Raw genomic sequence first — 12,857 nt, 5'->3', positions numbered from 1 at the left:
AAATTAAAAAAAAAAACACGCATGGAGCTAATAATTGTCATTTTGGTAAGCCCCTGCATCAAAATAAGATACCTAAGATCAAAATCCCTAAGATCAAGATACCTAAGAGAAAATTCAGGTACCACCTACGTGACAATATTTTCAAGGTGGAGGTAAGGCGTCAATATTTTTTTACGCACTTACGTTTCGTTACTTTGTGACGAACCTGACCCTTTTTCCGAGAGACTTCATCCTTGCACCCAGGTGTTGTAAGTAGCTGTAGGTATGTTTTACGTACAAAAATTGTAATAAAAAAACCGTCGCTGCAGCGTTACGTACGCATAAATCATAAGTTTTTCTTTTCCGTCCAGGTGGAAGCCGAAAATTTTCGTAGATTTTTAACAGGCGTTTTTTTTGCGGGTCATCTGACGTAAACATTTTCACGTACCTAAGCACCTAACAATGAACCTTGGCAATTAGACTGCATTTCATCCTTTGCCGTAAGCAGAACATAATCATAATTACCTGTTTTGAACTTTTGTTTGTGTTTCTTGGTCAGTAGGTCGGTACAAATCGGTGTTGGCTATTTATCCAATTTGTGGCAACTTGTTTATGTATGAGAATCAACATAAATATGCTCCGGTATTTATATACAATCAGCGAATCGTTATATAAACAACGATATTATTAACGCAAGAAAACTGTGCCGCACAGAGCTCGCAATTTAATTCAGTACCTACGCAATGCAAACGCATCAGTTACTGTTATTGTATTTAAATATTTAATTTACCCCACAACAAGATTTATTTCCAAGCACGGACTGATTCTACCCATCCACATTTCTACATTTATTAGACTCATATAACATTTAGGTAGGTACCAGAAACGAAGCAGAATTCAGTTTTAAAAATCTTATTGAAATTATTCCATATTGATATTCAGACATCGAATTTAGGAGGCAAAATTAAATAACAGGTAAGGAGTTCCTACATCGATGAACTCAAATATCGATGCTTTTCCTATATACTAGTGATCGCTCCCAGCTTTGTAAAGTACAGTGAGCTGCGAAAATTGCATGGAGAAATTATGAAAGAATTCAATTGATAACGTCGCCATCCACTTTTACGGCTGATGGTACATCAAAAAAGTACAGCAATGCACCTTACCTGTTCAGCGATCACAAATTTTTTCATAGAGCATGGAATGGAATGTAGGTCCTAGATAAATATCTAAAAAGCGTCTAGAGTCTAACCACACCAAGTATTCATGTCAAGTGCTACGTCAAATATGGCGCTCCTAGCTACTCCTAAGATATATGTATGCATTGCGACTACCAAGTCGGTGCAACTTCTAGCTCTAAGAATAAACACACAAATGATGATTCAGCAAAAAGTCGAAATATCCGCCAATCCCTCAACGAGCAGAATATCTGAATTAAATTTCACCCAACATCACCCGTACCGGGACGGCTCCTAGATTGAATTACATGAGAAAGCGTTATTATGAAATATAGCGCGGGAAAAAATGAAGCGTAATACTTAATATGAAATGTACAGCATCATTTTACGAAATTCAAACTTTTCATACTAAAGTTAATTTAAACTTTAAAAATCTAACTGGATAAGCGTTAATTAATACTAAAGTACCTACGAACGAGATTATAAGTGGAGATTATGCATTGCTTATACTTAATATTGTCTTCGGTTACCGCGATAGTTACTCATGAAATAAAACTATGAAAACGGATTATATCAACGGGTGACCACGAACGCTGTAAAGAGTTCGAAATGTCGGGATGTATTATAAATTCAATATACGCGATATAATCCGTTTTCATAGTTTTATTTCATTGCTTATACTGTCAAATTAATATCGAGTCAATTTAAGTTTTGTGAAGTTCGAATGCGACTCCCACGTTGATTAGAATTCCATTTTTTTTGACATAAATGTATGTCTATTGTGTTTTTTGCATGCAAATACACATACAGGAGGATTCAGTAGGCGTGAGCAGGATAAACCCTAAGTATTCAGTAAATTATAAGCTACTGCTTCTGTTTCGCAGCTAGCAGTATTAGTGATATTATAAGATTATTTTTTTATAATCTCACTAATACTGAATAGAGTTGAAAAATAAATTTTTTAATCATTTACGACATGCATAGTCACCTAACTTCTACAAAATGGTCACTAAAAATACTGGGACTCTTCGTTTTAACCCTTTACCAGGCAAAGGGTGATATGCCGACCACATAGTATAGGCATCGCCGTTTATCATAGTTCAAAACTCCTACAAAGCATTATATCGATCCCTGAAAATATCATTTTATGATCTTCATTCACAACATGCTTCTAAATCTAATAATGTTTCTTTGGCAGTCGTTTGAATTCACTTGACCAGTAATTTCGGTGGTTTATGATGAAACCGAACACTTAAGTTAATTTCAGGGAAATGAACAGGTCGGACAAAATTTTGATATTTTGTAGATTTTGAGTGTTGTGTCTAATCTCATACTTTGCTAAACATTCATGCATCATGCATTTTTGTAATATGACCAGAATTAGGATGTGGGATGACACTATCTCATTGCCTTGTTAGAGTTTGACTATGTGGGAACTATTCCGCCCATAACCCGGTTAGTTGTCTAAAGGATGACTCACGTTAGACCGGGCCGTGACCGGGCCGGAGCTTACGGCGCTTACTTTTCTATGACATGACAGGTGATCACGTGATGCTTTCCATACTTAATACATTTTGTACAAAACGTTCAATACGGTTGCAAACCTATATATGGACGAGTATATATAAAGTACTTAATATAACACGCTTGTTCTTCGCGGCCTGGTTAAGGGTTAAGTGTCAAATTGAATGCCACCAGAATCTGACTTTTGAAACATTGTAATTTTTTTTTATATATATACTACGTCGGTGGCAAACAAGCATACGGCCCGCCTGATGTTAAGCAGTCTCCGTAGCCTATGTACGCCTGCAACTCCAGAGGAGTTACATGCGCGTTGCCGACCCTAACACTCCTCTACCTCGAGCTCTGGCAACCTTACTCACCGGCAGGAACACAACACTATTAGTAGGGTCTAGGCTGCGGTTTTCTGTAAGGTGGAGGTACCTCCCCAGTTGGGCTCTGCTCTAGATCTGGAATGACATCCGCTGTTTGTGCCCTACCACACAAAGCGAGATGTCATTCACAGTGCCCATACCTCTCTTTTGGACGTAGTTTAAGGACATACCCGGGTCCAAATATATTGTATCTCGCTATATCTCGCTATATCGTTGTATATTGTATCTCGCTTTAAATGTGACAATAGGGCAAACGATTTGCTACTATGGAATTAATATGAACCGCAAGCATCATGTGACGTCACGATGAAATAAATAATAATAAATAAATATTAGGGGACATCTTACACAGATTAACCTAGCCCCAAACTTAAGCAAAGCTATATACATAGGTAATAAATATGGGTTCAAGACGACGTTATACATACTTATCATATAGATAAATACAAAGAAAACACCCATGACTCAGGAACAAATATTTGTGTTCATCACACAAATTATAAATGCCTTTACCGGGATTCGAACTCAGGACCATCGGCTTCACAGGCAGGGTCACTACCCACTAGGCCGACGACAAATTACCTACTCTTTATAGTTTTATACAGGTTTTAAAATAGAAATTGTGTCTAAAAATAACTGCTGTCTACGATTATCTATTAATCTTCTAGTGGTGTAAAATAAATTATTTTAAATACAGTCAACCCTTGATTTTCTTCATTATCAAAGTGCTGTCATAACAGTTACAGGTTTTATGTTTATTAATTACGTAGTTTTTGTAAAGTGACCATGATAGTATTTAAAATTTTACTTAGCAAAGCAACAAAGTAAGAAAAAAGGAAAAAAAATGTTTCGCCTGAATAGGGAGCGCTCCATTTTACATTTAGTGTGTGTAGGGTTGCCCCTGCTCACGTCTCCCAAAACACCCAGTTTATGTTAATGCAACTCAGTGGTCTGAATAAACAGTAACCGCAAATACGTTTGTATTTATCCTCTTTAGTAGTTTGAATTTAATGGAAAAATGTTTTGAGACATAAGTACTTACATAAAATATAACGGAAGCCTATGCAGATTTAAGTAATTTATATATAAAATTATATTTGTTTAAATATTTTTTTTTGATAAATGGTTTTAAAGTGGCCACTTTAAATCTATAGTTTAATTTTAGTCTACTTTACTGTTATTCTATCTTCTTTATCCTTTTTTTAACGCAGATTAAATATAAATAGAATTATTTATACTAGAATAGAGTCCTTGTTCATGTTCAAGTCTCAGCACAACTACGAACACTAGTCCAGTATTCACGGCAAAGTCCACATCGGTCTGCACTGAAATTACATATGGTTAGGATTCTAATTTAATGTGCAAGCCGCGCCGCTTGCCGCGCTTCGGAAAATAATAAAATGTCCCAAGTACCTATAGCCGACTTCAAATATACGTATACAATTTTGCACCTTACCCCACTTTGATAAGGCGATGTATACATGTCTTTGACTATACGTGCACCATTCATGGTGCATACGCCGTTTTTAAATCAAGATGGCGGCTTTCCTACATTATAACCTCAAACCTAGTTAGACTATTTCAATATTTTGGCTGTTTAGCGCTAGGATAAACTACCTCAAATGGGGACAGACTAGAAAGTGCGATGAAGACAGTTAATATGATTGTTTTTTGCTTTAGAATGTAACGTACAGCGTACGTTTACAACGATATGGTTACGGGAAGTTTATTCTCTCTAGAAACAAGTATAAATCGTAGCATCCTATCATTCCTCCTGTGTGTTGTTGAAATAAGTATATTAAATAATTCAGGTATAGAGGAGACTGGGGCTAAATGTTCTAGAGGTGAGGTGTTTGGACGGTAATACCTTGGTAAGGAAGAGTGATAGCAATACATTTGAAAAGCGTATTATATAATAACGTCAAGTAACGCACTGCTTTGGCAGACATTTTAGTTACATTGGCAACTTCAGTAGCTGCCCAAATGATACACGTGTTTTTTTTATATTTGTGTTTAAACTGATTGGTCTATATTTGTTTATTATATTATAGACCGATTCATGGGTTACTTTGCTGAACTGTAGGTGCCACTAGTACGATATCTTATTGTTTTAAGTGATCTTTAAATTGAATCTTTGTTTTTCGGTACATCAGGCTTGGTACGTAAACCTAATTGTTCTCAACGCGTTCAAATATTACATAAAGCTTTTTCGAAAATATTTGACCCCCCTTCCCCCCGTGTAACGTGACGTAACGTTTTCGTGTACAACGCCCCCCCACCCCTAACCTAAAAGTGACGTAACACCCAAGTGACCTTTTTTACCTAAAAGTCACAATTATGTTCAGCAAAGTATAATCATAAAATTGAAGCAAATTAAGTGAGCGAGCGTGTATGAGGAAATTGATTAATGTTATAGCATGAAAGTGAAGCAAGCGAAAGAGGTATGTCAGAATCGTAGCAAGTGGAAATCCGTGGTCTCTGCCTACCCCTCCGGGAAATAGGCCTTGTGTATATGTATTTTATAAAATAAAAAAAACATTGTTACGTAACGCCTTGTTCCAACACGCCCCCTCCTACCCCTGTAATGAATCGCAACGTTTTACAAGACTCCCCCCCAAAGTTACGTAATATTTAAACGCCCCCAAGAAAAAATAACCTGATTTCTCTAGCAATGCAACGTTATGCGAGTACCTACTGACCTAATTAAGTTGATTAAGTTTGAGTAGTTAAATGGTTAGACTATGGACTACCACAAAGCAAAGCCAGATTCAATAAATTACATGTTTTATAAAAAACCTGTGGCTTGTACTCCCTAAGCAATTTAATATGACTACTTGTTCAGAAATGTACGGTAAAAAAATGCACTAAAGATTTGTTTCCACGAGGCCTTCCTTTGTATTATTCACGACACACGACGACGATACGGATAATATACGCCAGTTTGTCCATTAAACCATAGGCATAAGCAATCTCGCATCGATTTTCTATTCTAGGAAAGCTAGATGCAGTTATATCGTTAGAACGATTTTTCCAATAACGCCTTATTGCAAACTATGCAATTTATTAAATATCATTCTATGTCAGTGTAGGTACGTTCGAATTGGTCTGGAAGTCCGTAAGTACAGTGTAAAAATATGGGTGCACAGGCACACATCATACTCAAAAAAATATGTCCCATAGCTCTTATGTCAGCGAATTAAGAACTTCCTATGGGACATATTTTTGAGTAAGTTATATGCACCCATATTTTTACACATGACTGTAGGTACCTATGTAAGAAATATCTAAAGTGAACCATCCTTAAGTGCCAATAAATTTCTCATAGCTCCCGGAAAATGTCGCAAATTGACAATAGTCCAATTGCCGAAATTCAATTCGGATTAATAGCCTAATTTGAATGAATTAATTGAATCGATTAGTATGGAAATTGGAGGGATTTGCATTTTTAATTTACCTTTCTTGGCGCTGAATTATGTTTCTATTGAAAATATAATGATAATGATTTATTAATTTCCGCTAACCAAAAGTTGTCTGGAAGAGATCGCTTTTTAGCGATAAGAGCGCCTGTTGTTTACCTCTGCTTGTGTTTCTGTTTTCTTTTATTGAGGTGTGCAATAAAGAGTATTTGTATTGCATCACCTAAGTAAACGAGGTCCCTCGTAATAAAGCAAGTTTAGGTACATATAAGTATGATCAGTTAATATGGAAGGTAATTAATGTAATTTACAGTACATATGGTGCTACTTTCTCGCATTAGTGCGTCAAATAGCACTTTTCGGGCATATGTCGAAAGTTTAAAGGGCCATATGTACTGTAAAACGTTGTACGATACACGTGCGAATAGGTAATTCGCAACTCGTGTCGATTTAAAACACTCCCTGCGGTCGTGTTTTAATTTATCGCCACTCGTTTCGAATTTCCTCTTTTCCGCACTTGTATCGTAAATAACTATATCCTCTAAATAAGTAAGGCATATATAAAATCAGCTGTATAATCAGCTCATTATTTGGTTTATAATTTGTACCTATTAAACTTTGGTTTATTATAGTTTGGATAATGATGATTATTAAGTATTTACCACGAATATAAATGAGTGACTCATAAGCTGTAAACATATTTATTTCGATAAACATCTAAAACAAGGAACAACAATTTTCATATCTACATTTGCAATGTGTCTACATCAAATGTATCGTGAAGCTCGCGTGTAAGCATCGTGTGCGTTCTAGTGTTGAAGCAGCGCTCGCGTCAGTGTCGAGGACAACCTGACTACCTGCAGTAACCTTCTCCCTGAAGGAACAGCCTGAAAGCCTCCGCAATCTTACTAGGTTGCTCCTCAAGAACCATTCCGACATCAGAAATGTTCAACCATGAAGTCTTCGATGGCTCCAAGCGGCCATTGAAGGTGACAGTGTCGTCCACGTGCGGGGACAACGCACCCGTCATGTTGAGGACGGGCACCTTGATTGTGTCCGTGTCTCGCGCTATCCCCAAGTCGGTGCGACGAAGATAAGCGTCAATAAACATCGAGAGGTTAATCGGGTTCACGTGTGTGAAGCAATCTTTGTAAACGTGTGCTAAATCGTGGTTACGGTCTTCGGTGCTGCGCCCGAAATGATGCCACATGAGGTAATCCAGCGCACTCTGCGTCATCCCGCTGGATCGTAGCTGCCGCGTGTTAATCTTCTGGTAAAGCCACTCCGTCCATCCGGCTTGTGTAGAAGTGCAGTTGATCAACGCGAGCGCATCCACTTTCTGAGGATTAACTAGAGCATATCGGGCTAAAATATTCGCACCGGCTCCTACTCCGAAGCCGATGAATGACCTTATACCAAAATGGCCTAGGACGAAATCAATCTGTGATGCGAGTTCATCTATGGTGGGATAGGTGTAATCTTCAGGCAGCGGCGATGCCCCTTCCTCTTGTCCAGGAGCGTTTACGTGGTAGATGCAGAACTGTTCAAGAATAGGTCTCATGTCCACGAAGTTGAAGAACGCCTGGAAATTGGCTGCGTAGTTGAGGCCAAGGTCATGGTAGGTGAGTATGGCGCGCTTGGAGCGGTCTCCCCTCACGGCCACCAGCAGGTCTCCGCGGGACGTCCTCACCAGCTCCTCTACGCATGCGCCGTCACTCTGCAATCGCCGGTCCGATGGAAAATGAAGCTGGACGCTCTTCAGATCATCGTCCAGGTTGTCCGAAGACATCATGTTCAGGAGAGCGATGTTCTCATGCTTCGTTGTCGTCGGCATTTTTTTTTTCTGATCAATATATAGGCAGTGTATTTAGCACGTTGTATATCTCCCACCTTCTTAACTTAACTGCAAGGAAATGGCAGGTTTCTGTCACTTAATAAGTGTTAATTTCCTTAATCCAATTAGCTGGTGATCCTTGTAAACATGCGGTAACACTAAACATGTCTACATATAACTACAGCACAAAATAATCCGTTTAAACGTTTTCTTCGTTATTTGTCACTAAATCACTATATTATCACTTAGTTTTAATTATTTAGGCAGTTTTAACGAGGGATGAGGTATTTAGTTGAGTCAGCCGCAGGAAAGGAAATGGTCAATAATGTGACGGCCCGACCGACGTGAATCCCAGTTAGCGGTCGCTTCGGTACTGCTCGGCCGTTTCCGCGCCCATTCGGCGTAAACAACCTCGATAGGTTCACTCCCACCGCGCATGTGCGAGTCCGCGCGTCGATGCTTTATTGTTGTATCGTATTTTTAAAACTTCTTTTTATCTGGAATGTGACATTTAACCACAAGCTCAATAATTAATAACACGTTTAATAAATAATTATAATGTAGGTACATAGTTATTTCAGTAAATTAAAGCAACATAATTCAAGTATTATAGCGATGTGCCATCTAGCACATTTTTAGTGAACTCTAATAAGAAGTTACTCAAAACGTGTTATGATAGGTGGCGCCACTTGACGTAGGTATTAAATAATATAATAGGTAGTAGGTTAGAGTATTTTATTATGCGAGTTGATGACATAAGGCCAGGATACACTTGTAAGTTTTACTTACAACACAGCTATACTACAGAATGAGATATGAATATCGTTATCTCATTCTAGCAAATAGCTTTGTCCCTACTTACGTAAGTAAAACTTACAAGTGTAATCTTGGCCTAACAATCTGCTTTCTTTGTCCTTTGTTTGTTTACTATAAAATATCTAAAGTAAGACGGCCCAGAGTATTTTCTGAGCTTGATTTGAATGTCCACGAATCTTTTGTTTTGCTCAACCTAATAGAATCATCATTAAATAAAATAATGCACTTTACCGCCCTATTTAGCGTGACCAGGTATCATGAAAATGCTAATTAAGTTAACGCAGTACTTTAGGCTCAGTGTCAGATTGAAAGATAAGTAGCCCATAAAGTCAGTTTTGACGTGAACTTTATCCTGCTATGAACAAGTTCTAATTTTATACAACCAGTTTATATGGTTTAGTCCGACGTGTTGTGGCATATTGGCCTTCAACGTCTGGGTCTCTGGTCTAATATTAACAGGTCAAGGCACTTTATTTATCTCAGTGACAAGACAAGGCTAACGGGGTGTTTTTTCAAACCAGGCAAATTTTGCAAGGTGAATAATATTCACCTATATATTATATATTATTATACCTATATATTATTATTTATTTTATTAGTTTTTTTATAGGTTACTTTAGTTTTATTTATAGTTAATGTTTTTTTTTATAGATTATTTTTAGTTCTTAGGTATTTTTTTAAGTATTGTGTAAGATTTAATTTGAAGATTTAATAATCTGTAATTTTTGTAAAATGAACTGTTTACTAATAATAAATATAGATTTATATATTTAGGTCATCATCATCATCATAAATTATATAACAGTTTTGCTCTTGTCGGTGGAGTAATTGCCAATCCTTTCTTTCCTGAGCCAATACTGATAGGTCATACTGGGTCATACTGAGCAACTTTTACTATAGTATTTATTAAGACAAAATATTCTCTTTAAACATTTTCTTTCGTTGGCTAGGTCTTTTTTACAGTATGGTTAAAAAATACACAAAGATTTACAAAAACAATACAAAATGCTATTAAATAAAATATGGCCATACATGTTTGGCCTTATGATTGGCCGATTAAATATGTAATACCTAGTCCACTATAGCCACTTTGCACTTTTAGTCGGCCGATTAATTCATCAGTTTCATAACCTACTTTGGCGTGACCTTTAGACGAGTAGCTCCGTTATGTAGTTTTAGTTTTACTACCCTATTATCATTGATTATATTTCCTACGTGGAGCTCGATTGAGATTTAACAACTTGTTACGGTTTTGAAATGGTTTTGATACGACTTTGACAATCGTCAAATGAGGGCTATCGTTTTTTTGCTCACAAGTTGGCGCCTCTCTTGATGGTGGTCCAAGAGACTAAAGAACAGCTGTCAGTCATTGAAGTGACATTTGACATTTCGAACTATGGAAAAGACCACCATCTACACTAGCGCCCCTAGCGGCGAATTCATACGCGTTAGCCCTCATTGTCAATCGTCTGGCGAGCATCTCGCGCACGATTTTCACTTCCTATTGCTTGCACATTCACCGTGAGCGATCTTAAAATGTATTATCAAAATAAGATCCAAACCGCATTAAGTTGTTTAAGCCGAAGCGGGCTCCTGTATACTGCACAATAGTATTATAGATTGTTAACCAAGATTGTGTATGACCATTGGCCAACTATTTTCGACAGAGGGGAATGCCTGTTAATGGCACTCCGTTTGGTTATATCCTTATAGGTTGTGCCTATGCTTCGGCAGAGGGGAAATATGTAGTACGAATGCCATCTCCCTTCCGTGTTTCTTGAAAATGATGAATGAATCGAAGGAATGACAATATATTATGTCCATAATATTATTCATATCTTTCTTCCTGACAGCCCTGGATATATTATTCTCCCTTAGTTTTCATTTCCACCTGTCAAACGAAAGCCGGAAAGTAATCCAATTTAAAGGTATTTCAGCGGTAATTTTCGCTTAATCGCGTATTTGCAGCTATTAATAGTCGTAAATTGCAATGAGCTTAATTAATGGCTGCCTCCGGTCCGATTTAGCTTTAATGGGATCTCCCTTGTAATTACAAAAACAGATAAAGCAAATTTTTGCATGTATTGTGGAACACGTTCGCGCTAAACGCTATTACACGTTTTAAGTAACCAAAAAATACTGAATTTTACTCTTATTAAGTATAATATTCATTTTATAAACGTTGGGCATACGTACCCATTGCAGGTATCGGCCATAAAATATGATTAATGAATGTAATTAGACACACATGTAAAAAAAGCATGGAAATATGAATTCAACAATTTTAAAAGACGCTGATGATTTCGCGGATGACCGTTCCTTACGCTGCGATACCCTATACCTACTAATTTGCGTTTAAAATTGCAGAAGCGATGCGGTTATTTAGTTGAGAAGTTAAAGAATACTAAAGAGTACGTTGTCGCTGTCGGATTTAGTACTAAGCTTCATTTTAAGAAGGTTAAAGAACTTTAAAGTCACCTTACCTGTGTAAATCGATTAAAGTAATGAAAAAAGCATGGAAATATGAATTCAACAATTTTAAAAGACGCTGATGATTTCGCGGATGACCGTTCCTTACGCTGCGATACCCTATACCTACTAATTTGCGTTTAAAATTGCAGAAGCGATGCGGTTATTTAGTTGAGAAGTTAAAGAAAACTAAAGAGTACGTTGTCGCTGTCGGATTTAGTACTGAGCTTCATTTTAAGAAGGTTAAAGAACTTTAAAGTCACCTTACCTGTGTAAATCGATTACTTTATATTGATAATGATATTTGAAACGTACAATGGCCACCTATGGGTAGCAATTAATGGATATGGCATGCAATTGCAGGACACGCTAACATCCAAAAGCATAGCAAATGAACATTATTAGGGTGACTTCGACACTTTACGACCGATGTAGCAGGTCCTTGCTTTCATCGCACCTACTCGAACACCCGAGCTGTCTCGATCATACGTCACGATGTTACCTAGCTTTTTTAACCCATTGGTGAGATGATTTTTGCTCCCAAGTAGTTTGTAATAGTCCAAACTTTTTGATTTCGATGCCTTTTTTGAGACCATTGTTGTAACGAGCAACATCGGCTTCTGACACGTCGGAAGGGAGGAGCCCAAGCGATATCTTACCGTACAAATCTTTCTGCCATTTTTTGCGGGGAAAAACGTGCACACAGTCGCACTTCTCGCACACATACAATATCCAATTTGTAATCACGACACAAATACATAGAAATGACACACTACACAGACAAATCTTGCACCCCTCGATCTGTTTTTGTGTACGGACGAGTCACAAGTGTCACACAACACGCATACTAACACATTTTCGCAGAAGAATTTTATGGCTTTCTGAGAGATGAGAAGGCGGATTTGTCGCTCGACCGATCCGAAATTTGTACTGGGCGAGCAGATCGATAAATCCAACAATTTCATGAGACTAAAATACAATAATTTGGTTTAAATGTAAAAAAATGGGTCTCTATTGTTTGACATAATTATTGAAAGTCATAATGTAATGATTGTCATATTATCATTAGTCATAATTTGGTTTCTCTCAGAAACGCGTAACTTTTTAGGATTGCCATAAAACAAACCTAACCTAACCTATCTATAGGATAACCCGAGGAAAATCCTGAAAAGTTAACGGTTTCAGAATTATGACTAATGATAATATGACAATCATTACATTATGACTTTCAATAATTATCTCATATATCTATAACTTAGTCATGTGAAAT

General features: G+C 37.3%; 2 protein-coding genes across 2 annotated transcripts in view; both read right to left on the bottom strand.

Annotated features, from left to right (window-relative positions):
- The window catches only part of LOC134748321 (protein max), a 91,623-nt gene that overhangs the window by 27,219 nt on the left and 51,547 nt on the right, over window positions 1–12,857 (bottom strand). The window lies entirely within an intron of this gene.
- LOC134748435 (protein NDRG3-like) lies at window positions 7,154–8,685 on the bottom strand. Its single transcript, XM_063683220.1, has one exon. It carries the CDS (start codon window positions 8,300–8,302, stop codon window positions 7,322–7,324), a length of 981 nt encoding a protein of 326 aa, XP_063539290.1. The 5' UTR covers window positions 8,303–8,685; the 3' UTR covers window positions 7,154–7,321.

Source organism: Cydia strobilella, chromosome 16, assembly GCF_947568885.1.
Source record: "Cydia strobilella chromosome 16, ilCydStro3.1, whole genome shotgun sequence".
In the NCBI taxonomy this organism is placed as follows: Eukaryota; Metazoa; Arthropoda; class Insecta; order Lepidoptera; family Tortricidae; genus Cydia; species Cydia strobilella.
The sequence above is the reverse complement of the archived record's forward strand: the minus strand, read 5'-3'. Positions and strand labels throughout refer to the sequence as shown.

Coding starts and splice junctions, on each gene's coding strand:
- LOC134748435 (XM_063683220.1), bottom strand. CDS start 8,302: ATGCCGACGACAACGAAGCATGAGAACATCGCTCTCCTGAACATGATG.